The sequence below is a fragment of the Melanostigma gelatinosum genome (assembly GCF_949748355.1).
Source record: "Melanostigma gelatinosum genome assembly, chromosome: 1".
Lineage (NCBI taxonomy): Eukaryota > Metazoa > Chordata > Actinopteri > Perciformes > Zoarcidae > Melanostigma > Melanostigma gelatinosum.
In genome coordinates this window covers 457,587-482,500 of record NC_136634.1, presented here as the reverse complement: position 1 = coordinate 482,500, position 24,914 = coordinate 457,587, and the positions used below count along the sequence as shown (strand labels likewise).

At 44.9% G+C, this 24,914-nt stretch overlaps 1 protein-coding gene across 1 annotated transcript in view; it reads left to right on the top strand.

Moving 5' to 3' along the window:
- The window catches only part of LOC306783174 (transcription initiation factor TFIID subunit 4-like), a 25,381-nt gene extending 467 nt beyond the window's left edge, over window positions 1–24,914 (top strand). Inside the window, exons 1-15 of the mRNA XM_079276716.1 lie at window positions 1–593; window positions 696–862; window positions 4,036–4,110; window positions 4,264–4,416; window positions 4,493–4,615; window positions 4,794–4,883; window positions 7,610–7,795; window positions 9,733–9,799; window positions 9,880–9,985; window positions 14,158–14,327; window positions 15,391–15,521; window positions 15,609–15,734; window positions 17,353–17,409; window positions 18,753–18,875; window positions 24,657–24,914. The exon at window positions 1–593 is cut by the window's left edge and continues 467 nt beyond it. Of these exons, the coding sequence (XP_079132842.1) occupies window positions 1–593; window positions 696–862; window positions 4,036–4,110; window positions 4,264–4,416; window positions 4,493–4,615; window positions 4,794–4,883; window positions 7,610–7,795; window positions 9,733–9,799; window positions 9,880–9,985; window positions 14,158–14,327; window positions 15,391–15,521; window positions 15,609–15,734; window positions 17,353–17,409; window positions 18,753–18,875; window positions 24,657–24,827 (2,338 nt within the window). The 3' untranslated portion in view covers window positions 24,828–24,914. The remainder of the gene's footprint in view (window positions 594–695; window positions 863–4,035; window positions 4,111–4,263; window positions 4,417–4,492; window positions 4,616–4,793; window positions 4,884–7,609; window positions 7,796–9,732; window positions 9,800–9,879; window positions 9,986–14,157; window positions 14,328–15,390; window positions 15,522–15,608; window positions 15,735–17,352; window positions 17,410–18,752; window positions 18,876–24,656) is intronic.

Below are 24,914 nucleotides of genomic sequence, written 5' to 3'. Positions count from 1 at the left end.
GGATGCGATCCGGACCGCTTCTCCCGGACTACAAAGTTTGAACGGATCGGTAAAGTTGGTGAACTCTGTCCCTGCAGCAGCAGCACCGGGGACCAGCACAGTGATCAGCACCGCGGGCTCCACAATCATCGCCTCTCAGCCTCACTTCAGTCAGACCACGTTAACGTCTCCCGCCGTCTCTCTGCAGAGACACCCGGGTCCAGTGAACGGAGTGGACCCCAAGGGCCCACAGGTGGTGACCCACAGCGGCCCTCTGATGCACACCACCACCACCACCAAGATGCTGGTGCAGAGCCAGCCGGTCTCTGGGAGCTCCGTCATCCTGACCGGGACCCCCCCTCCTGCAGCCCAGACCCCCATGGTCCAGACGGGGACCAGTACGGCTGCAGTGACCCTGAAGCCGGTGGTGAACGGAGTGGGTCAGCCCTCCGTGCCTGTGGTGAGGCCCCCAGGGGCCCCCATGGTGACCACGTCCATCCAGCAGCAGCAGAGAACTGGACTAGTGGCCCCCCGAGCTGCTGCTCCTCAGCTGGCCGTCCGGCCTCAGCAGCAGACCACCATCCAGCTGCCCCCTGGATTCTCCATGCCTCCAGGTGAGCAGACCTCCACCTGTAGACGTTTGATCCTCTAATGTGTTCTTATCACGTCTCAGAGAGAGAGAGACAGATCTTGACGATGCTTCCTGTGTTCTTCAGGTATGGTTCTGGTCCGGACTGAGACGGGTCAGCTGGTGATGGTCCCTCAGCAGGTTCTGGCTCAGGCTCAGGCTAAGACCCAGCAGAGCCAAGCGGTGGCCAACATCAGCCAGAGACCTGCCGCACCGACCGCTGGGACCGCCATCCGGGTCAGCACCGCCCCCACGGTAAGAACCCATCAGGGTCAATGGTGTTCATCCAGTCTGCAGCATCACCAACAAACTGAACACCTGAGACACAACGACAACACAAACACACCTGAAACACACACAAACCAGCGTCGGAAACACACGAGGGCAAAGGGCAAAACTGCCCCTAATAAATATAATGTTGCCCCTGATATCACTAGAGAGGGGCAACAAACGCCCCATAATGTCCTCAAATAACAATGATCATTTAATGAACTTGTGAAAAACATCGTAGCCTATATGACCCGGTCCAGTTGCCATCGAATGTTTTTGATTTTCGCCTTGACTGATGTTGCGTGAAGAACCGAACGTTCTAAACAAATGAATAAATGTAAACTCATTCACCGTAAACTCATTCAAACGCACAGATCGGGAGAGAAGGACTTTGAAAGTTAGCGGAAAGATTAACGTGAGACAACATCCGGTTTCTTCAGACCAACATACGGTTTTCAGAATAAGATGCCAACAAAGTATGAATTATATTCACATTAAGTATGAAACATGCTGCATCTCGTGACTTAAGGGAAAATGCACCTAAATTGTGGGTAAAGTGTCTTTATTCTTTGATCGCTGGGTCTCCTTCATCACCTCTGAGTTACAGCATCATAGTGATGAAGAGTAGAGCTGCATCATAGTGATGAAGAGTAGAGCTGCATTCACATGCTCTGACTGTCATGAAGACAGACATGTAGATGAAACATGTTATTCCTGTTGCACAGCAGTGGAACGTTTCACATAAAGTCAGCACGCTGAGCACAGAGTGCAAGAAATATGATCGCTACTATGTAAAGGGAATACTGCTGCTGTATAGTTAAAGAGAAAATACACCTAAATTGTGCCTAAAGTGTCTTTATTCTTTGATTTGAGGGTTGCTGGAAATGAATAATACCTGACTGACAGTCAACTAAGATATTTTACTCAGTAAAAACTGAACTGAACTTGTACCTTCAAATGGTACATTTTTTTAAACTTTTAAGGTGCTATAAAAGGTTTCTCAAAAATTCCACACTGACTAATGCAGAAGTTCAGGACAAATATGGGTAATATCACAATATTTGAGGTGCTACAAAAATATTTCCTCAATAATTCCATACAATGACTGATGTATATGTAATCAAGGCATCGTTGACTTAATAATTGTTAATAGTTGTTTAGAAAATGTAATAATAACAATAAATAACCACAAATAAAATTGAATACGATTGAATATGATTTATGTTTGTTTTTTGTTAAATAAATGTAAGAAAACACTTTGAATCTGTAGACTACTGCCTAATAGTCTTATTATTGCCATTTGATGACAATTGCTCATATACTGTAAGCCGAAATAACTATTTATTATTTTGAACAAAGGTTCAATGTTATTTCACAAGTTTCAAAAAGTGCCCCAATTTATTTTAAATGCCCTGGATCTCAGTCAGTGGGGACAAAAATTGCCCCCTTAAAAATATGTAAATTCCCTACCCTGACACAAACACACCTGAAATACACACAAACACACCTGAAACACAATGAAAACACACCAGAAACAATGAAAACACACCAGAAACACAATGAAAACACACCAGAAACACAATGAAAACACACCAGAAACATAATGAAAACACACCAGAAACACAATGAAAACACACCAGAAACATAATGAAAACACACCAGAAACACAATGAAAACACACCAGAAACATAATGAAAACACACCAGAAACACAATGAAAACACACCTGAAACACAATGAAAACACACCAGAAACAATGAAAACACACCAGAAACACAATGAAAACACACCAGAAACACAATGAAAACACACCTGAAACACAATGAAAACACACCAGAAACACAATGAAAACACACCAGAAACACAATGAAAACACACCTGAAACACAATGAAAACACACCAGAAACACAATGAAAACACACCAGAAACACAATGAAAACACACCAGAAACACAATGAAAACACACCAGAAACACAATGAAAACACACCAGAAACACAATGAAAACACACCAGAAACACAATGAAAACACACCTGAAACACAACCAAAACACACCTGAAACACAATGAAAACACACCAGAAACACAACCAAAACACACCAGAAACACAATGAAAACACACCAGAAACACAATGAAAACACACCAGAAACACAATGAAAACACACTTGAAACACAATGAAAACACACCTGAAACACAATGAAAACACAATGAAAACACACCAGAAACACAACCAAAACACACCTGAAACACAATGAAAACACACCTGAAACACAATGAAAACACACCAGAAACACAATGAAAACACACCTGAAACACAATGAAAACACACCAGAAACACAACAAAACACACCTGAAACACAATGAAAACACACCTGAAACACAATGAAAACACACCTGAAACACAATGAAAACACACCTGAAACACAATGAAAACACACCAGAAACACAACCAAAACACACCTGAAACACAATGAAAACACACCTGAAACACAATGAAAACACACCTGAAACACAATGAAAACACACCAGAAACACAATGAAAACACACCAGAAACATAATGAAAACACACCAGAAACACAATGAAAACACACCTGAAACACAATGAAAACACACCAGAAACACAATGAAAACACACCAGAAACATAATGAAAACACACCTGAAACGCAACGAAAACACACCTGAAACGCAATGAAAACACACCAGAAACACAATGAAAACACACCTGAAACACAATGAAAACACACCAGAAACACAATGAAAACACACCAGAAACGCAACGAAAACACACCTGAAACGCAACGAAAACACACCTGAAACGCAACGAAAACACACCTGAAACGCAACGAAAACACACCTGAAACGCAACGAAAACACACCTGAAACGCAACGAAAACACACCTGAAACGCAACGAAAACACACCTGAAACGCAACGAAAACACACCTGAAACGCAACGAAAACACACCTGAAACATAATGAAAACACACCTGAAACGCAACGAAAACACACCTGAAACACAATGAAAACACAAACGCACCTGAAACTCACACAACGAAAACTCACGAAAACACACCTAAAATGTTAAGCTCCAGATGTAAATAGTTCCCATGATGCTTTGCTGCAGCATAACGTGTTCTCTTCCTCCCTGACGTCTGCAGGCTCCTCAGACCGTCCGCCTGGCCTCCCCCGCTCAGACCAGAGTGGTTCAGCCTCCGTCCACCACGACAGTACAGGTGTGTCCTCTGTCCTCGTCATGTGACCGTGTGATCATGTGACCGTGTGATCATGTGACGTGTAATGATGTGATCACGTGATGATGTGATCACGTGATGATGTAATGATGGGACGTGTGATGATGTAACAACGTGACCATGTGACGTGTCCAGAAGACCATCACGGTGTCCCCCGGCGGTGCAGCGGTGTCGGTGAAGATGCCCCCCCCTCAGAAGGCCCAGACGGTGATCACAGCGGGGGGGCCGGTGAAGCCCGTCGGAGTCGCCCCCCCCACGCCGGCTAACAGAGTCACCGTGGTGTCCCAGGTGTGTCCTCTGTCCTCTGTCCTCTGTCCTCTGAGGGGACACCTGTGTGACCTGCTCTTTGTTACCATGCCAACAGGAGATGCAGGAAAACGTGAAGAAGTGTAAAAACTTCTTGGCGACGCTCATCAAGCTGGCGTCACATAACTCACCGTTACCCGACACCTCGAAGAACGTCAAGGGGCTGGTGCAGGACCTGCTCGTAAGCTCTATTGTATATAAATATTATCCTATATCATTATGTTATACATCAATATTGTTGTACATTATTATTTTATATTTAATGTAGGACCTGCTGGTGAGCTCTGCATTGATTAGATATTCATTAGTATATCTATTATAGTATGTTTAATGTTAACTGGAGTTGTGTGTTTGTTCAGGATGCAAAGATTGAGCCTGAAGAGTTCACCAGCCGACTGCAGGCTGAGCTGAAGTCTTCTCCACAGCCCTACCTCATCCCCTTCTTAAAGGTACTACTACTGTTCTACTACTACTACTACTGTTCTACTACTACTACTGTTCTACCACAGCCCTACCTCATCCCCTTCTTAAAGGTACCACTACTGTTCTACTACGACTACTACTGTTCTACCACAGCCCTACCTCACCCCCTTCTTAAAGGTACCACTACTGTTCTACTACGACTACTACTGTTCTACCACAGCCCTACCTCATCCCCTTCTTAAAGGTACTACTACTGTTCTACTACTACTACTACTGTTCTACTACTACTACTGTTCTACCACAGCCCTACCTCATCCCCTTCTTAAAGGTACTACTACTGTTCTACTACGACTACTACTGTTCTACCACAGCCCTACCTCATCCCCTTCTTAAAGGTACCACTACTGTTCTACTACGACTACTACTGTTCTACCACAGCCCTACCTCACCCCCTTCTTAAAGGTACCACTACTGTTCTACTACGACTACTACTGTTCTACCACAGCCCTACCTCATCCCCTTCTTAAAGGTACTACTACTGTTCTACTACTACTACTGTTCTACCACAGCCCTACCTCATCCCCTTCTTAAATGTACTACTACTGTTCTACTACTACTACTGTTCTACCACAGCCCTACCTCATCCCCTTCTTAAAGGTACTACTACTGTTCTACTACTACTACTGTTCTACCACAGCCCTACCTCATCCCCTTCTTAAAGGTACTACTACTGTTCTACTACTACTACTGTTCTACCACAGCCCTACCTCATCCCCTTCTTAAAGGTACTACTACTGTTCTACTACTACTACTACTGTTCTACTACTACTACTGTTCTACCACAGCCCTACCTCATCCCCTTCTTAAAGGTACTACTACTGTTCTACTACTACTACTGTTCTACCACAGCTCTACCTCATCCCCTTCTTAAAGGTACTACTACTGTTCTACTACTACTACTACTGTTCTACTACTACTACTGTTCTACCACAGCCCTACCTCATCCCCTTCTTAAAGGTACTACTACTGTTCTACTACTACTACTGTTCTACCACAGCCCTACCTCATCCCCTTCTTAAAGGTACTACTACTGTTCTACTACTACTACTACTGTTCTACTACTACTACTGTTCTACCACAGCCCTACCTCATCCCCTTCTTAAAGGTTCTACTACTACTACTGTTCTACTACTACTGTTCTACCACAGCCCTACCTCATCCCCTTCTTAAAGGTTCTACTACTACTACTGTTCTACTACTACTACTACTGTTCTACCACAGCCCTACCGCATCCCCTTCTTAAAGGTACTACTACTGTTCTACTACTACTACTGTTCTACCACAGCCCTACCGCATCCCCTTCTTAAAGGTACTACTACTGTTCTACTACTACTACTGTTCTACTACTACTGTTCTACCACAGCCCTACCTCATCCCCTTCTTAAAGGTACTACTACTGTTCTACTACTACTACTGTTCTACTACTACTGTTCTACCACAGCCCTACCTCATCCCCTTCTTAAAGGTACTACTACTGTTTTACTACTACTACTGTTCTACTACTGTACTACTACTACTACTGTTCTACCACAGCCCTACCTCACCCCCTTCTTAAAGGTACTACTACTGTTCTACTACTACGACTGTTCTACTACTGTACTACTACTGTTCTACTACTGTTCTACCACAGCTCTACCTCATCCCCTTCTTAAAGGTACTACTACTGTTTTACTACTACTACTGTTCTACTACTGTACTACTACTACTACTGTTCTACTACTGTTCTACCACAGCCCTACCTCATCCCCTTCTTAAAGGTACTACTACTGTTCTACTACTACTACTGTTCTACCACAGCCCTACCTCACCCCCTTCTTAAAGGTACTACTACTACTGTTCTACTACGACTACTACTGTTCTACCACAGCCCTACCTCATCCCCTTCTTAAAGGTACTACTACTGTTCTACTACGACTACTACTGTTCTACCACAGCCCTACCTCATCCCCTTCTTAAAGGTACTACTACTGTTCTACTACTACTACTGTTCTACCACAGCCCTACCTCACCCCCTTCTTAAAGGTCCTACTACTACTGTTCTACTACGACTACTACTGTTCTACCACAGCCCTACCTCATCCCCTTCTTAAAGGTACTACTACTACTGTTCTACTACGACTACTACTGTTCTACCACAGCCCTACCTCATCCCCTTCTTAAAGGTACTACTACTGTTCTACTACTACTACTGTTCTACCACAGCCCTACCTCACCCCCTTCTTAAAGGTACTACTACTACTGTTCTACTACGACTACTACTGTTCTACCACAGCCCTACCTCATCCCCTTCTTAAAGGTACTACTACTGTTCTACTACGACTACTACTGTTCTACCACAGCCCTACCTCATCCCCTTCTTAAAGGTACCACTACTGTTCTACTACGACTACTACTGTTCTACCACAGCCCTACCTCACCCCCTTCTTAAAGGTACCACTACTGTTCTACTACGACTACTACTGTTCTACCACAGCCCTACCTCATCCCCTTCTTAAAGGTACTACTAGTACTATAGTACTACTACTGTACTACCACAGCCCTACCTCATCCCCTTCCTCAAGGTACTAATACTTTACTACCACAGAAGTATATTTTGGTGCCAGGTCTTGTGTACCTGTACACGTATATATTTGTATTTCTCTGTACTTGGCTAGCATGTGTTGTTTATAATGTTGATGTTGTTGCTCCCCAGAAAAGCCTCCCTGCCCTGCGTCAGTCTCTACTCAGCAGCCAACAGTCTCTAGTGACTCCTGGTACCTCGGCCCCCCCCATCCAGGTGGCCCCCCCCTCCATGTCCACCACCACCATCAGGCCGCGACTACCCATCAGCCCGGCCGGAGGCACCGTCAGACTGAACACACCGCTCACCAACACTGTGGTAGGTCCGCCGTACATGTTATTCTCTTAGTGTCCACTAGAGGCATCACTGCTGTATTATAGAGATAATACATGTTATTCTCTTAATGTCCACTAGAGGCATCACTACTGTATTATAGAGATAATACATGTTATTCTCTTAATGTCCACTAGAGGCATCACTACTGTATTATAGAGATAATACATGTTATTCTCTTAGTGTCCACTAGAGGCATCACTGCTGTATTATAGAGATAATACATGTTATTCTCCTGGTGTCCACTAGAGGCATCACTGCTGTATTATAGAGATAATACATGTTATTCTCTTAGTGTCCACTAGAGGCATCACTACTGTATTATAGAGATAATACATGTTATTCTCTTAATGTCCACTAGAGGCATCACTGCTGTATTATAGAGATAATACATGTTATTCTCCTGGTGTCCACTAGAGGCATCACTGCTGTATTATAGAGATAATACATGTTATTCTCTTAGTGTCCACTAGAGGCATCACTACTGTATTATAGAGATAATACATGTTATTCTCCTGGTGTCCACTAGAGGCATCACTGCTGTATTATACAGATAATACATGTTATTCTCTTAGTGTCCACTAGAGGCATCACTGCTGTATTATACAGATAATACATGTTATTCTCTTAGTGTCCCCTAGAGGCATCACTGCTGTATTATAGAGATAATACATGTTATTCTCTTAGTGTCCACTAGAGGCATCACTGCTGTATTATAGAGATAATACATGTTATTCTCTTAGTGTCCACTAGAGGCATCACTGCTGTATTATAGAGTTAATACATGTTATTCTCTTAGTGTCCACTAGAGGCATCACTGCTGTATTATACAGATAATACATGTTATTCTCTTAGTGTCCACTAGGGGCATCACTGCTGTATTATAGAGATAATACATGTTATTCTCTTAGTGTCCACTAGAGGCATCACTGCTGTATTATACAGATAATACATGTTATTCTCTTAGTGTCCACTAGAGGCATCACTGCTGTATTATACAGATAATACATGTTATTCTCTTAGTGTCCACTAGAGGCATCACTGCTGTATTATAGAGTTAATACATGTTGTTCTATTAGTGTCCACTAGAGGCATCACTACTGTATTATAGAGATAATACATGTTATTCTCTTAGTGTCCACTAGAGGCATCACTGCTGTATTATAGAGTTAATACATGTTATTCTCTTAGTGTCCACTAGAGGCATCACTGCTGTATTATAGAGATAATACATGTTATTCTCTTAGTGTCCACTAGAGGCATCACTGCTGTATTATAGAGATAATACATGTTATTCTCCTAGTGTCCACTAGAGGCATCACTGCTGTATTATAGAGATAATACATGTTATTCTCTTAGTGTCCACTAGAGGCATCACTGCTGTATTATAGAGATAATACATGTTATTCTCTTAGTGTCCACTAGAGGCATCACTGCTGTATTATAGAGTTAATACATGTTGTTCTCTTAGTGTCCACTAGAGGCATCACTACTGTATTATGGAGATAATACATGTTATTCTCTTAGTGTCCACTAGAGGCATCACTGCTGTATTATAGAGTTAATACATGTTATTCTCTTAGTGTCCACTAGAGGCATCACTGCTGTATTATAGAGATAATACATGTTATTCTCTTAGTGTCCACTAGAGGCATCACTGCTGTATTATAGAGATAATACATGTTATTCTCTTAGTGTCCACTAGAGGCATCACTGCTGTATTATAGAGATAATACATGTTATTCTCTTAGTGTCCACTAGAGGCATCACTCATGTATTATAGAGATAATACATGTTATTCTCTTAGTGTCTAGGAGATGTTATTTTAATGTTCTTATGTAGCTCTGTTGTTCTAATGTTGTTTTAATGTTTTTTTATGTAGTTCTAATGTTAGTTATTATGTTACTTTGATGTTTGTTCAGGCTGTGGGCCGAGCAGCCGTCCAGAGTCGAACACCTGTCGTCTTCAGTCAGACGCTCAGACCTCAAGGTGAGTCTCTGATTTATCTTATTATATTTATCTCTTTTCGATCTGTGCTGCTCATTATTAATATGGAATGTTGTCCTCAGGTACACTTGTCAGAGGACCCACAACTATAATCGGTAAAAGTCCTCTGAACATGGCGGCTCAAGCGAATCAGAGGAAGCTGAGCGACCCGGGGGGCGGGACATTCAGGTGAAGTGTGATCTCACTGGCAGGAAGTCAGGTTTATTTGTTTGAAACATAGCAAAGATCCAAAGTTAGTTACTGGAAATAAAATACAATAAAAAGGCAAATAAAATCAGCAGAAATAGAATTAAATAAATACAAATGCTAAAAGATTTCTCAAAATCATGAATTCATTATCATATAAACATGAACCAGATTCATTCAGGGTTTATTTACAAAAACAGTTTGTATTTGTTAATTTACTAAAATGTTATGTCAGATGGGAATAATAACATTAATATTAATAATAATAAGAGCTGAATATGTCTAATAAAGTTTCCTCTGACGGTAGGCCACAATTCTAACAGCTTTACAGTAACAGTAGAAGTTATATATATAATATAGATTAATAACAGTGCTGGGCAAGTTAATGCGTTCATTTAGCGTTAATGCATTCATTAATTAACGCAGACAATTATTTTATCGGCGTTAACGCAGTTTTTTTATTTTGATAGTCCGTTGCTCACTGGCAGCAGTGGAGGAAGTCTTCAGCAGACTACGTTGATGCAGCGTGTGGGAGAAGTATAGTTAGATAAACTAAAGCAAGACAAGCTAACAAAAGCCACAGAGAAGTGGAGACAAACTGCAGCTGATTAGTATCGATTAGTATCAATTTGTATTCGCATCGCGTTTGGTGTGAACGCACCTTTAGGATCTCAACGAATGACTGTATGTATGAGCCTCAAGAATGAGCTAAGAAAGTTCGCGGAAAGATTAATGTGAGACAACATCCGGTTTCTTCAGACGAACATCCGGTTTTCAGAATAAGATAACAAAGTATGAATTACATTCACATGAGTATACACAAGTATAAAACATGCTACCTGCACCTCGTGAGTTAAAGGGAAAATGCACCTAAATTGTCGGTAAAGTGTCTTTATTCTTTGATCGCTGGGTCACCTTCATCACCTCTGAGTTACAGCATCATAGTGATGAAGAGTAGAGCAGCGTCATAGTGATGAAGAGTAGAGCAGCGTCATAGTGATGAAGAGTAGAGCTGCATCATAGTGATGAAGAGTAGAGCTGCGTCATAGTGATGAAGAGTAGAGCTGCGTCATAGTGATGAAGAGTAGAGCTGCGTCATAGTGATGAAGAGTAGAGCAGCGTCATAGTGATGAAGAGTAGAGCTGCATCATAGTGATGAAGAGTAGAGCTGCGTCATAGTGATGAAGAGTAGAGCAGCGTCATAGTGATGAAGAGTAGAGCTGCGTCATAGTGATGAAGAGTAGCGCTGCATCATAGTGATGAAGAGTAGAGCAGCATCATAGTGATGAAGAGTAGAGCTGCATCATAGTGATGAAGAGTAGAGCTGCATCATAGTGATGAAGAGTAGAGCTGCATCACAGTGATGAAGAGTAGCGCTGCATCATAGTGATGAAGAGTAGAGCTGCATCATAGTGATGAAGAGTAGAGCTGCATCATAGTGATGAAGAGTAGAGCAGCATCATAGTGATGAAGAGTAGAGCTGCGTCATAGTGATGAAGAGTAGAGCTGCATCATAGTGATGAAGAGTAGAGCTGCATCATAGTGATGAAGAGTAGAGCTGCATCATAGTGATGAAGAGTAGAGCTGCGTCATAGTGATGAAGAGTAGAGCTGCGTCATAGTGATGAAGAGTAGAGCTGCATCATAGTGATGAAGAGTAGAGCTGCATCATAGTGATGAAGAGTAGAGCTGCATCATAGTGATGAAGAGTAGAGCAGCATCATAGTGATGAAGAGTAGAGCTGCGTCATAGTGATGAAGAGTAGAGCTGCATCATAGTGATGAAGAGTAGAGCTGCATCATAGTGATGAAGAGTAGAGCTGCATCATAGTGATGAAGAGTAGAGCTGCATCATAGTGATGAAGAGTAGAGCTGCATCATAGTGATGAAGAGTAGAGCTGCGTCATAGTGATGAAGAGTAGAGCTGCGTCATAGTGATGAAGAGTAGAGCTGCGTCATAGTGATGAAGAGTAGAGCTGCATCATAGTGATGAAGAGTAGAGCTGCATCATAGTGATGAAGAGTAGAGCTGCATCATAGTGATGAAGAGTAGAGCTGCATCATAGTGATGAAGAGTAGAGCTGCATCATAGTGATGAAGAGTAGCGCTGCATCATAGTGATGAAGAGTAGAGCTGCATCATAGTGATGAAGAGTAGAGCAGCATCACAGTGATGAAGAGTAGAGCTGCATCATAGTGATGAAGAGTAGAGCTGCATCATAGTGATGATGAGTAGAGCAGCATCACAGTGATGAAGAGTAGCGCTGCATCACAGTGATGAAGAGTAGCGCTGCATCATAGTGATGAAGAGTAGCGCTGCATCATAGTGATGAAGAGTAGCGCTGCATCATAGTGATGAAGAGTAGAGCTGCATCACAGTGATGAAGAGTAGCGCTGCATCATAGTGATGAAGAGTAGAGCTGCATCACAGTGATGAAGAGTAGAGCTGCATCATAGTGATGAAGAGTAGAGCTGCATCATAGTGATGAAGAGTAGCGCTGCATCATAGTGATGAAGAGTAGCGCTGCATCATAGTGATGAAGAGTAGAGCTGCATCATAGTGATGAAGAGTAGAGCTGCATCATAGTGATGAAGAGTAGCGCTGCATCATAGTGATGAAGAGTAGAGCTGCATCATAGTGATGAAGAGTAGAGCTGCATCATAGTGATGAAGAGTAGCGCTGCATCATAGTGATGAAGAGTAGAGCTGCATCACAGTGATGAAGAGTAGAGCTGCATCATAGTGATGAAGAGTAGAGCTGCATCATAGTGATGAAGAGTAGCGCTGCATCATAGTGATGAAGAGTAGCGCTGCATCATAGTGATGAAGAGTAGAGCTGCATCATAGTGATGAAGAGTAGAGCTGCATCATAGTGATGAAGAGTAGATCAGCATCATAGTGATGAAGAGTAGAGCTGCATCATAGTGATGAAGAGTAGAGCTGCATCATAGTGATGAAGAGTAGATCAGCATCATAGTGATGAAGAGTAGAGCTGCATCATAGTGATGAAGAGTAGCGCTGCATCATAGTGATGAAGAGTAGAGCAGCATCATAGTGATGAAGAGTAGAGCTGCATCATAGTGATGAAGAGTAGAGCTGCATCATAGTGATGAAGAGTAGAGCTGCATCATAGTGATGAAGAGTAGAGCTGCATCATAGTGATGAAGAGTAGAGCTGCATCATAGTGATGAAGAGTAGAGCTGCATCATAGTGATGAAGAGTAGAGCTGCAGCATAGTGATGAAGAGTAGAGCTGCATCATAGTGATGAAGAGTAGCGCTGCATCATAGTGATGAAGAGTAGAGCTGCATCATAGTGATGAAGAGTAGAGCTGCATCATAGTGATGAAGAGTAGAGCTGCATCATAGTGATGAAGAGTAGAGCTGCATCATAGTGATGAAGAGTAGAGCTGCATCATAGTGATGAAGAGTAGAGCTGCAGCATAGTGATGAAGAGTAGAGCTGCATCACAGTGATGAAGAGTAGAGCTGCATCACAGTGATGAAGAGTAGCGCTGCATCATAGTGATGAAGAGTAGAGCTGCATCATAGTGATGAAGAGTAGAGCTGCATCACAGTGATGAAGAGTAGAGCTGCATCACAGTGATGAAGAGTAGCGCTGCATCATAGTGATGAAGAGTAGCGCTGCATCACATGCTCTGACTGTGATGAAGACTCAACACACACATGTAGATGAACGTGTGAAACATGTTGTTCTGTTCACAGCAGTGGAACGTTTCACACACTGAGCACAGATATAGAAGAGATAGAACTGCTGCTGTGTGAAGAGAACACTGCTGCTAACAACAACCTGATGTGTTTAACGTGTTTACACACAAATTGACCTGTTGTTCATAGAGCAGCACTTTCAAATAAAAGTGCACAATACACTACTTATGAATTTATTATTGAACTTTGCCATAACAATGAGATTAATCGCAAAAAATCCGTGCGATTAAACGCGATTAAAAAAAAAAAAAAAAAAAAAAAAATGTAATCGTTGCCCAGTACTAATTAATAATGAATATATATCATAAAATAAACTCATCTTATGGGGCAGAAATAAAGAGAATACAAATAAAAGCAGCCTCTTTCCATCTAGCCTCAGGTCTTTAAAGTCTATCTCCTGACCCGTCCTTTCTGTCCTCTGTCGTCCTTCAGAGACGACGACGACATCAACGACGTGGCGTCCATGGCCGGGGTCAACCTCAACGAGGAGAACGCACGCATCCTAGCAACCAGCTCGGACTTCGTGGGCACAAAGATCCGTTCGTGTAAAGACGAAGCCTTCCTCCCCACCGGCCTGCTGCACCGCCGCATCCTGGACACAGGTGCTGTCCTCTGTCCCCTGTACTCTGTCTCCTGTCCTCTGTCTCCTGTCCTGTCTCCTGTACTCTGTCACCTGTCCTCTGTCTCCTGTCCTCTGTCTCCTGTCCTCTGTCTCCTGTCCTCTGTCTCCTGTCCTCTGTACTCTGTCTCCTGTACTCTGTCTCCTGTACTCTGTCTCCTGTCCTCTGTCTCCTGTCCTCTGTCTCCTGTCCTCTGTCTCCTGTCCTCTGTCTCCTGTCCTCTGTCTCCTGTACTCTGTCACCTGTACTCTGTCACCTGGACTCTGTCTCCTGTCCTCTGTCTCCTGTCCTCTGTCTCCTGTCCTCTGTCTCCTGTCCTCTGTCTCCTGTCCTCTGTCTCCTGTCCTCTGTCTCCTGTCCCCTGTACTCTGTCCCCTGTACTCTGTCTCCTGTCCTCTGTCTCCTGTCCTCTGTCTCCTGTCCTCTGTCTCCTGTCCTCTGTCACCTGTACTCTGTCTCCTGTCCTCTGTCTCCTGTCCCCTGTACTCTGTCTCCTGTCCTCTGTCTCCTGTCCTCTGTCTCCTGTCCTCTGTCCCCTGTACTCTGTCACCTGTACTCTGTCTCCTGTCCTCTGTCTCCTGTCCCCTGTACTCTGTCACCTGTACTCTGTCCTCTGTCTCCTGTCCTCTGTCTCCTGTCCTCTGTCTCCTGTCCTCTGTCTCCTGTACTCTGTCCCCTGTACTCTGTCCTCTGTCTCCTGTCCCCTGTACTCTGTCCCCTGTCCTCTGTCTCCTGTACTCTGTCTCCTGTCCTCTGTCCCCTGTCCTCTGTCTCCTGTCCCCTGTACTCTGTCACCTGTACTCTGTCCTCTGTCTCCTGTCCTCTGTCTCCTGTACTCTGTCCCCTGTCCTCTGTCTCCTGTACTCTGTCCCCAGTCCTCTGTACCCTGTCCCCTAGTGTCTCTCAGTAATGACAGCAGAATCTTTCTTTGCCATCACATGGACTTCCATAAGAAATGCACATCTTTTCTACGAAAGGAGGGAAACCTGCAGGGTCACCTGGTTTAACCTGAAGAGGTCCATGTTGTCCCTCTTTTCGTCCTCAGCTAAGAAGCTGGGAGTGACCGAGGTTCCTCTGGAGGTGGTGAACCTGGTGTCCCATGCCACCCAGTCCAGACTGCGCTCTCTGCTGGAGACGGTCTCAGCCGTCGCTCAGCACCGAACAGACGGAGGGAAGGCAAGGACCCTCTGATCCACACTGATCCACAGAGACCACCGCTAGTGATCCTAAAGCTTGTTGTTCCTCCTCCTCCTCCTCCATCAGGATGAAGAGCACCATCAACAGACGTCAGACGTTCGCTCTCAGCTTCGGTTCTTTGAGCAGCTGGAGCGAATGGAGAAACAGAGGAAGGACGAACAAGAGAGAGAGATCCTGCTGAAGGCTGCCAAGGTACACACACACACACACACACATATATATATGTGTATGTGTATGTGTATATATATATATATATATATATACACATACATATATATATATATATACACATACACATACACATACACATACACACACACACATAAATATATATATTTATGTGTGTGTGTATGTGTATGTGTATGTGTATATATATATATATACGTATATATATACACATACACATATATACACATACACATATATATATATATATATATATATATATATATATACGTATATATATACACATACACATATATACACATACACATATATATATATATATATATATATATATATATGTGTGTATGTGTATATATGTGTATGTGTATATATATACGTATATATATATATACACATACACATACACATACACACACACATAAATATATATATTTGTGCTGGGCAACGATGACAATGTTTAATCGTGATTGATCTCATTGTTATGCACAAAGTTCAACAGTGAATTATAAAGTAGTGTATTGTGCACTTTTATTTGAAAGTGCTGCTCTATGAACTAAAGGTCCATAACATTTGGTTTAAACACTGTAAACACATCAGGTTGTTGTTAGCAGCAGTATTCCCTTCACACAGCAGCAGTTATAACACAGTTATAATGATTCTGATCAGAGATATTCAGTTCATAACTTTATATTCATGTGTGGAAGAGATGATATTTAAATATTCATCTTGAAAACTGCAAACCTATCTACGTCATGTTTTTATGTTTGTTAGATTCTCAGTAGTGATACTAAATGATGCTTATTATACATATTACACACACAACACTTTAAAACTCAAACAATCATTTAATTAATCATTTATTTTTTTCTTGGTATTGTGGTCTACACATGTGCAACGCTGAGTACCGTAATATGTGTGGTATTAGTTATAAATGTACGTTGGTACATGGAGGGACTTAGGACCCAGGGGAGTGTAGGTGAAGCATGAAGATAGATACATAGATGTAAACTTTATTCATACCCAGGGGGAAATTTGTTTGTAGCAGCAGCAATTTACAGAGTAAAATAAAACATATGGAATGCACAATATCTACAGTACAATAAAATACCAGAGCAGATATTGAATTGAAGGAATAGATTAATAAAAAATAAGCTACAATAGAAATAGAATGCACAGTATATACCATGAATATAGTGGTATTAATTCAATAAAATTAGCAACTAGTAAACTAAACCAAACAACTGCAGCAGCAGGAAGTGATGCCACACAAACAGCTGTTCACCGCTCGCTGCCCGGTTCTTGCGTTAACGTGTGATAAAATAATTGGCGGCGTTAATTAATGAATGCGTTAACGCGATAATAAGGCATTAACTTGCCCAGCACTAATTTATGTATATATATCCTTTATTACAGGACACTCTTTTTATTTCTCTTAAATCCTGCATCGTCCTCTGAAGGACATTCATGCTCAACATCTCCTCTTTATTTTCTTTTGTAGTGTTTCTTTATTAATGTATGTGTTTTTCTGTTGTACTTTGCTCAGAACTTGATACACAGTATTGATCAGAAAGTTCTAGAGTTAAAAAAAACAAAACTGTTCAATTATTTTGTGTTTTACGTTCAGAGTCGAGCCAGACAAGAAGATCCTGAACAAGCTCGTCTGAAGCAGAAAGCTAAAGAGGTGTGTGTGTGTGTGCGTGTGCGCGAACAGAAGTGAAAAAAAGAAATTCTAATTTAGATTCATAGTTTGAATGTCAACATCCAATCAGTCTGTAGCCCCGCCCTCTTTATATCCAACATCCAATCAGTTTGTAGCCCCGCCCTCTTTAAATCCAACATCCAATCAGTTAATCAGTCTGTACCCCCGCCCTCTTTATACCCAACATCCAATCAGTTTGTAGCCCCGCCCTCTTTATATCCAACATCCAATCAGTCTGTAGCCCCGCCCCCTTTATATCCAACATCCAATCAGTCGGTAGCCCCGCCCTCTTTATATCCAACATCCAATCAGTCAGTAGCCCCGCCCTCTTTAAATCCAACATCCAATCAGTCAGTAGCCCCGCCCTCTTTAAATCCAACATCCAATCAGTCTGTAGCCCCACCCTCTTTATATCCAACATCCAATCCGTCTGTAGCCACGCCCTCTTTAAATCCAACATCCAATCAGTCTGTGCCCCGCCCTCTTTAAATCCAACATCCAATCAGTCTGTGCCCCGCCCTCTTTAAATCCAACATCCAATCAGTCTGTAGCCCCGCCCTATTTATAGCCAACATCCAATCAGTCTGTAGCCACGCCCTCTTTATATCCAACATCCAATCAGTCTGTAGCCCCGCCCTCTTTATATCCAACAGCCAGTCTGTAGCCCCGCCCTCTTTATATCCAACATCCAATCAGTCTGTAGCCACGCCCTCTTTATATCCAACATCCAATAAGTCTGTAGCCACGCCCTCTTTAAATCCAACATCCAATCAGTCTGTGCCCCGCCCTCTTTAAATCCAACATCCAATCAGTCTGTGCCCCGCCCTCTTTAAATCCAACATCCAATCAGTTTGTAGCCCCGCCCTCTTTAAATCCAACATCCAATCAGTTTGTAGCCCCGCCCTCTTTAAATCCAACATCCAATCAGTCTGTAGCCCCGCCCTCTTTATATCCAACATCCAATCAGTCTGTAGCCCCGCCCTCTTTATATCCAACATCCAATCAGTCAATCCGTCTGTAGCCCCGCCCTCTTTATATCCAACATCCAATCAGTTAATCAGTCTGTAGCCCCGCCCTCTTTATATCCAACATCCAATCAGTTAATCAGTCTGTAGCCCCGCCCTCTTTATATCCAACATCCAATCAGTCTGAACATTCACTCCTTCTCTTCTCATTAGTGTCACAGTGTCGTTCTACTTCCTGTTACTCTCCCCATAAGCTTTATGGGAGCTGTAGTTCCTCCAGATAGAAGACTTGATGAACATGATTATAGAAATGTATATTTAGAGTAGATCTGACCTCCTCTTCCTCCGCTTCCTCCTCAGATGCAGCAGCAGGAGTTGGCTCAGATGAGACAACGAGACGCAAACCTCACGGCACTCGCTGCCATCGGACCGCGAAGGAAACGCAGGATGGACTCACCAGGAGGCTCGTCGGCTGGACCCGAGGTGAGAGGTTAGGTAGTGAGGAGAGGTCAGAGGTTAGGTAGTGAGGAGAGGACCGAGGTCAGAGGTTAGGTAGTGAGGAGAGGACCGAGGTCAGAGGTTAGGTAGTGAGGAGAGGTCAGAGGTTAGGTAGTGAGGAGAGGACCGAGGTCAGAGGTTAGGTAGTGAGGAGAGGTCAGAGGTTAGGTAGTGAGGAGAGGACCGAGGTCAGAGGTTAGGTAGTGAGGAGAGGTCAGAGGTTAGGTAGTGAGGAGAGGACCGAGGTCAGAGGTTAGGTAGTGAGGAGAGGACCGAGGTCAGAGGTTAGGTAGTGAGGAGAGGACCGAGGTCAGAGGTTAGGTAGTGAGGAGAGGACCGAGGTCAGAGGTTAGGTAGTGAGGAGAGGACCGAGGTCAGAGGTTAGGTAGTGAGGAGAGGACCAAGGTAAGAGGTTAGGTAGTGAGGAGAGGACCGAGGTCAGAGGTTAGGTAGTGAGGAGAGGACCGAGGTCAGAGGTTAGGTAGTGAGGAGAGGACCGAGGTCAGAGGTTAGGTAGTGAGGAGAGGACCGAGGTCAGAGGTTAGGTAGTGAGGAGAGGACCGAGGTCAGAGGTTAGGTAGTGAGGAGAGGACCGAGGTCAGAGGTTAGGTAGTGAGGAGAGGACCGAGGTCAGAGGTTAGGTAGTGAGGAGAGGACCGAGGTCAGAGGTTAGGTAGTGAGGAGAGGACCGAGGTCAGAGGTTAGGTAGTGAGGAGAGGACCGAGGTCAGAGGTTAGGTAGTGAGGAGAGGACTGACGTTAGGTAGTGAGGAGAGGACTGACGTTAGGTAGTGAGGAGAGGTCAGAGGTTAGGGAGTGAGGAGAGGACAGAGGTCAGAGGTTAGGGAGTGAGGAGAGGACCGAGGTCAGAGGTTAGGTAGTGAGGAGAGGACCGAGGTCAGAGGTTAGGTACTGAGGAGAGGGCCGAGGTCAGAGGTTAGGTAGTGAGGAGAGGACTGAGGTGAGAGGTTAGGTAGTGAGGAGAGGACTGACGTTAGGTAGTGAGGAGAGGTCAGAGGTTAGGGAGTGAGGAGAGGGCCGAGGTTAGGGAGTGAGGAGAGGACCGAGGTCAGAGGTTAGGTAGTGAGGAGAGGACCGAGGTCAGAGGTTAGGTAGTGAGGAGAGGACCGAGGTCAGAGGTTAGGTAGTGAGGAGAGGACCGAGGTCAGAGGTTAGGTAGTGAGGAGAGGACCGAGGTCAGAGGTTAGGTAGTGAGGAGAGGACCGAGGTCAGAGGTTAGGTAGTGAGGAGAGGACCGAGGTGAGAGGTTAGGTAGTGAGGAGAGGTCAGAGGTTAGGTAGTGAGGAGAGGTCAGAGGTTAGGGAGTGAGGAGAGGACCGACGTCAGAGGTTAGGTAGTGAGGACCGAGGTCAGAGGTTAGGTAGTGAGGAGAGGACCGAGGTCGGAGGTTAGGGAGTGAGGAGAGGACCGAGCTTAGGGAGTGAGGAGAGGACCGAGGTCAGATGTTAGGGAGTGAGGAGAGGTCAGAGGTTAGGTAGTGAGGAGAGGACTGAGGTGAGAGGTTAGGTAGTGAGGAGAGGACCGAGGTCAGAGGTTAGGTAGTGAGGAGAGGACCGAGGTTAGGGAGTGAGGAGAGGGCCGAGGTTAGGGAGTGAGGAGAGGACCGAGGTCAGAGGTTAGGTAGTGAGGAGAGGACCGAGGTCAGAGGTTAGGCAGTGAGGAGAGGACCGAGGTCAGAGGTTAGGTAGTGAGGAGAGGACCGAGGTCAGAGGTTAGGTAGTGAGGAGAGGACCGAGGTCAGAGGTTAGGTAGTGAGGAGAGGGCCGAGGTCAGAGGTTAGGTAGTGAGGAGAGGACTGAGGTGAGAGGTTAGGTAGTGAGGAGAGGTCAGAGGTTAGGTAGTGAGGAGAGGTCAGAGGTTAGGGAGTGAGGAGAGGACCGAGGTCGGAGGTTAGGGAGTGAGGAGAGGACCGAGGTTAGGGAGTGAGGAGAGGACCGAGGTCAGAGGTTAGGGAGTGAGGAGAGGTCAGAGGTTAAGTAGTGAGGAGAGGTCAGAGGTTAGGGAGTGAGGAGAGGACCGAGGTCAGAGGTTAGGTAGTGAGGAGAGGACCGAGGTCAGAGGTTAGGTAGTGAAGAGTTCAGAGGTTAGGTAGTGAGGAGAGGACTGAGGTTAAGTAGTGAGGAGAGGTCAGAGGTTAGGGAGTGAGGAGAGGACTGAGGTCAGAGGTTAGGTAGTGAAGAGAGGACCGAGGTTAGGTAGTGAGGACCGAGGTCAGAGGTTAGGTAGTGAAGAGGTCAGAGGTTAGGTAGTGAGGAGAGGTCAGAGGTTAGGGAGTGAGGAGAGGACCGAGGTGAGAGGTTAGGTAGTGAAGAGGTCAGAGGTTAGGTAGTGAGGAGAGGTCAGAGGTTAGGGAGTGAGGAGAGGTCAGAGGTTAGGGAGTGAGGAGAGGACAGAGGTGAGAGGTTAGGTAGTGAAGAGGTCAGAGGTTAGGTAGTGAGGAGAGGTCAGAGGTTAGGGAGTGAGGAGAGGACTGAGGTCAGAGGTTAGGTAGTGAGGAGAGGTCAGAGGTTAGGGAGTGAGGAGAGGACCGAGGTTAGGGAGTGAGGAGAGGACCGAGGTCAGAGGTTAGGGAGTGAGGAGAGGGCCGAGGTTAGGGAGTGAGGAGAGGTCAGAGGTTAGGTAGTGAGGAGAGGACTGAGGTTAGGTAGTGAGGAGAGGTCAGAGGTTAGGGAGTGAGGAGAGGTCAGAGGTTAGGGAGTGAGGAGAGGACCGAGGTCAGAGGTTAGGTAGTGAGGAGAGGACTGAGGTCAGAGGTTAGGTAGTGAGGAGAGGACCGAGGTGAGAGGTTAGGTAGTGAAGAGGTCAGAGGTTAGGTAGTGAGGAGAGGTCAGAGGTTAGGGAGTGAGGAGAGGACCGAGGTCAGAGGTTAGGGAGTGAGGAGAGGACCGAGGTCAGAGGTTAGGTAGTGAGGAGAGGACCGAGGTCAGAGGTTAGGGAGTGAGGAGAGGACCGAGGTCAGAGGTTAGGGAGTGAGGAGAGGACCGAGGTCAGAGGTTAGGGAGTGAGGAGAGGACCGAGGTCAGAGGTTAGGGAGTGAGGAGAGGACCGAGGTCAGAGGTTAGGGAGTGAGGAGAGGACCGAGGTCAGAGGTTAGGGAGTGAGGAGAGGACTATGGTGTTATACTTGTTTATACTTCTTCAGAACTAAAGAAATAGACTTGATGAGGTGACACACACTCTGTCACACTCTGTCTCTCTCTCTGTGTCTCTCACTCTGTCTCTCTGTCTCACTCTGTCCCTCTCTGTCTCTGTCCCTCTCTGTCTCTGTCCCTCTCTGTCTCACTCTGTCCCTCTCTGTCTGTCTCTGTCCCTGTCTGTCTCTGTCTCTGAATGAATGAAGTGAATGAGACCAGAGTAGAGTGAAGGGGGTCGGTCTCTGCCTGGAGCCGGGAGCCCCCTGAGGGCAGCCATAGACTTCAGCTCTGTAGGAGTGAGCTTGGGGGCTGGATTGGGGGGGTCACCCCACCCACATGCTCTCTCTCTCCTCCATTATGCCCAGACAAAGAGAGTGATGGGGGGGGGGGGGGTGCAGTCTCTGACGGGGCAATGAACTCTGGGAAATGTGAGCTATCTGCTGTGGAGCTGCTTTAGTCTGTGTGTGAGGAATACATCTAATATATCGTACATATTATATAGTATATATATTAATGCGTTATTATCGCGTTAACGCATTCATTAATTAACGCCGAAAATTATTTTATCGCGCGTTAACGCAGTTTTTTTAAATAAATTTATTATTAAGCGGACATTTTTAACACAAGAACCGGCAGCGAGCGGTGAACAGCTGTTTGTGTGGCGTCACTTCCTGTTTCCTTCAGCTACACTCCCCTGGGTCCTAATGCCGTGTTCACACCAAACGCGCCGCATATTCGCGTCAAACGCGCCGCCGGTCTCGCCGGGGACCATTTGTGTACATTAACGCGAATCGCGCTGGACGCGCCGGAGAGGGGGCGGGGCTTAGTGGCCTGAAAGCCTTTGAACTGTCCGCCATTAACCATGGAAACAATAACCTCCATTTCTGCTTCGTACGTGTTGTGGAAGTCACAGATATCCCGGGAAACTAAACGCCGTCATGTCTGGTTCATAATATTGTTCAGAGGAGCTCCGTGGATTGTATCGAGCTGTATTCACTGTCTAGCAAGCCACCGGTCGCTGTTTACTACAGCTGTAGGAACACAACATCAACTGATTCGGCTGTGATTCAACGGCAATAAACCGACAAAAAGGGACTCCGAAATAACTACGTAATGATGCCGATTTGTAGGTTACTGGTCTTCTCAATGGAGCTCTGATGGATCGGTGCTAGGCTATGCTAACATCGTAGCAGCTCCACCAGCACTCAATAACGTCACGTAGACGTAAATACGGCAGCGTGTATTCATTGTTTGTACCGTATGGTTTACACACACACATGCATACACATAGTTTGGTCCGGTCTCTGTTGATATGAGGTATCGTAGAGCTCTGGGTGAACACAGACGGCTACAGGATTTATTTCCTGATTCAACAACGGCAGGAAGTCAGTGATGACAGGGGGAGCAACTCAACGCTGATAGGCTATCGCGCCACAGCGTCACGCGATTATGTCGCTGAAGTTGAAAAATTTCAACTCGCGCGTTTGGGGCGATGGATGCGAATTCGCCTCCATCGCGCCGCGCCAGTCTCATGCCGTCTGTGCAGACTTTGTATGTAAATCTACTCGCGTGAATAATTGACGCCGCGTTTGGTGTGAACGCAGCATCAGTCCCTCCATGTTCAGCTTCTTATCACCCTCTATGTACCAACGTACATTTATAACAAATACCACACATATTACGGTCATCGGCGTTCTTTTCGGCGTCAATTAATGAATGCTGTAACGCGGGAAAAAAAATACCGTGATATACCGTGAAGCTGCCAGAATCTTACAAAATACCGTGATATGCATTTTTGGTCATACCGCCCAGCCCTACCAGAACCTGATGTGTTTAAAGTGTTTAAACCAAATGTTATTGACCTGTTGTTCATAGAGCAGCACTTTCAAATAAAAGTGCACAATACACTACTTATGAATTCATGATTGAACTTTGCCATAACAATGAGATTAATCGTGATTAAACATTTGAATCGTTGCCCAGCACTAATATATATATATATATATATATATATATATATATATCATATATATATATATATATATATATATATATATATATATATATATATATATATATATACATACATACATACATACATAAATGTTTCTCAGTGTGTTTTGCTCTAATGGTCTCATGTTGTTTGAGTCTCTCCTCTATGTGATCCGGCTTCAGGCCTCCTCAGAACTCCTTCAGCTCCAGGCCTGATCCTCAGATAGTCCCCCCCCCCCATGCTGACTCATGCTTTCGGACTCTGTGGTGCCTCTGGTGGTCAGACGGTCTTGTGCTGCCTCAGTTGAGAACTGGTTCATTCCACAGGCCAGTTTACACACCTTGTATCCACCATCAGGTGAACTGGTTTTCCCAGTGACCAGAGATGAGAGCGGATCTGTGTTTGTGTCGCGTACGGTGATGATGAGACAGAATCACCGGTTGACCTCTGCTCATCATGTCTCCGTTCACACTAATCACCTCACATGTCTGAAAATAGTAAAAAGAGACAAAGGTTTACCAAAGAAATGTAGTTTAGTCCAGCTGGTTTTAAATGTGGTGTTGATGTGGTTCTGGTTCAGTATTTTGACCCTGTGTTGCTCCTCCCTCTTCCCCCCCCAGGTGGCCTTGGGTTCGGGTGCTGGTTCCTCCCCAGGCTCCTCCTCCTCCTCCTCCCGCCAGCAGCTCCGTCAGCGGATCACACGAGTCAACCTCAGGGACTTCATCTTCTGTCTGGAGCAGGACCGCTCCACCGCTCGCTCCATGACGCTCTACAAGGCCCTGCTGAAGTAAGGAGGCCCCCCGACGCTCTACAAGGCCCTGCTGAAGTAAGGAGGCCCCCCGACGCTCTACAAGGCCCTGCTGAAGTAAGGAGGCCCC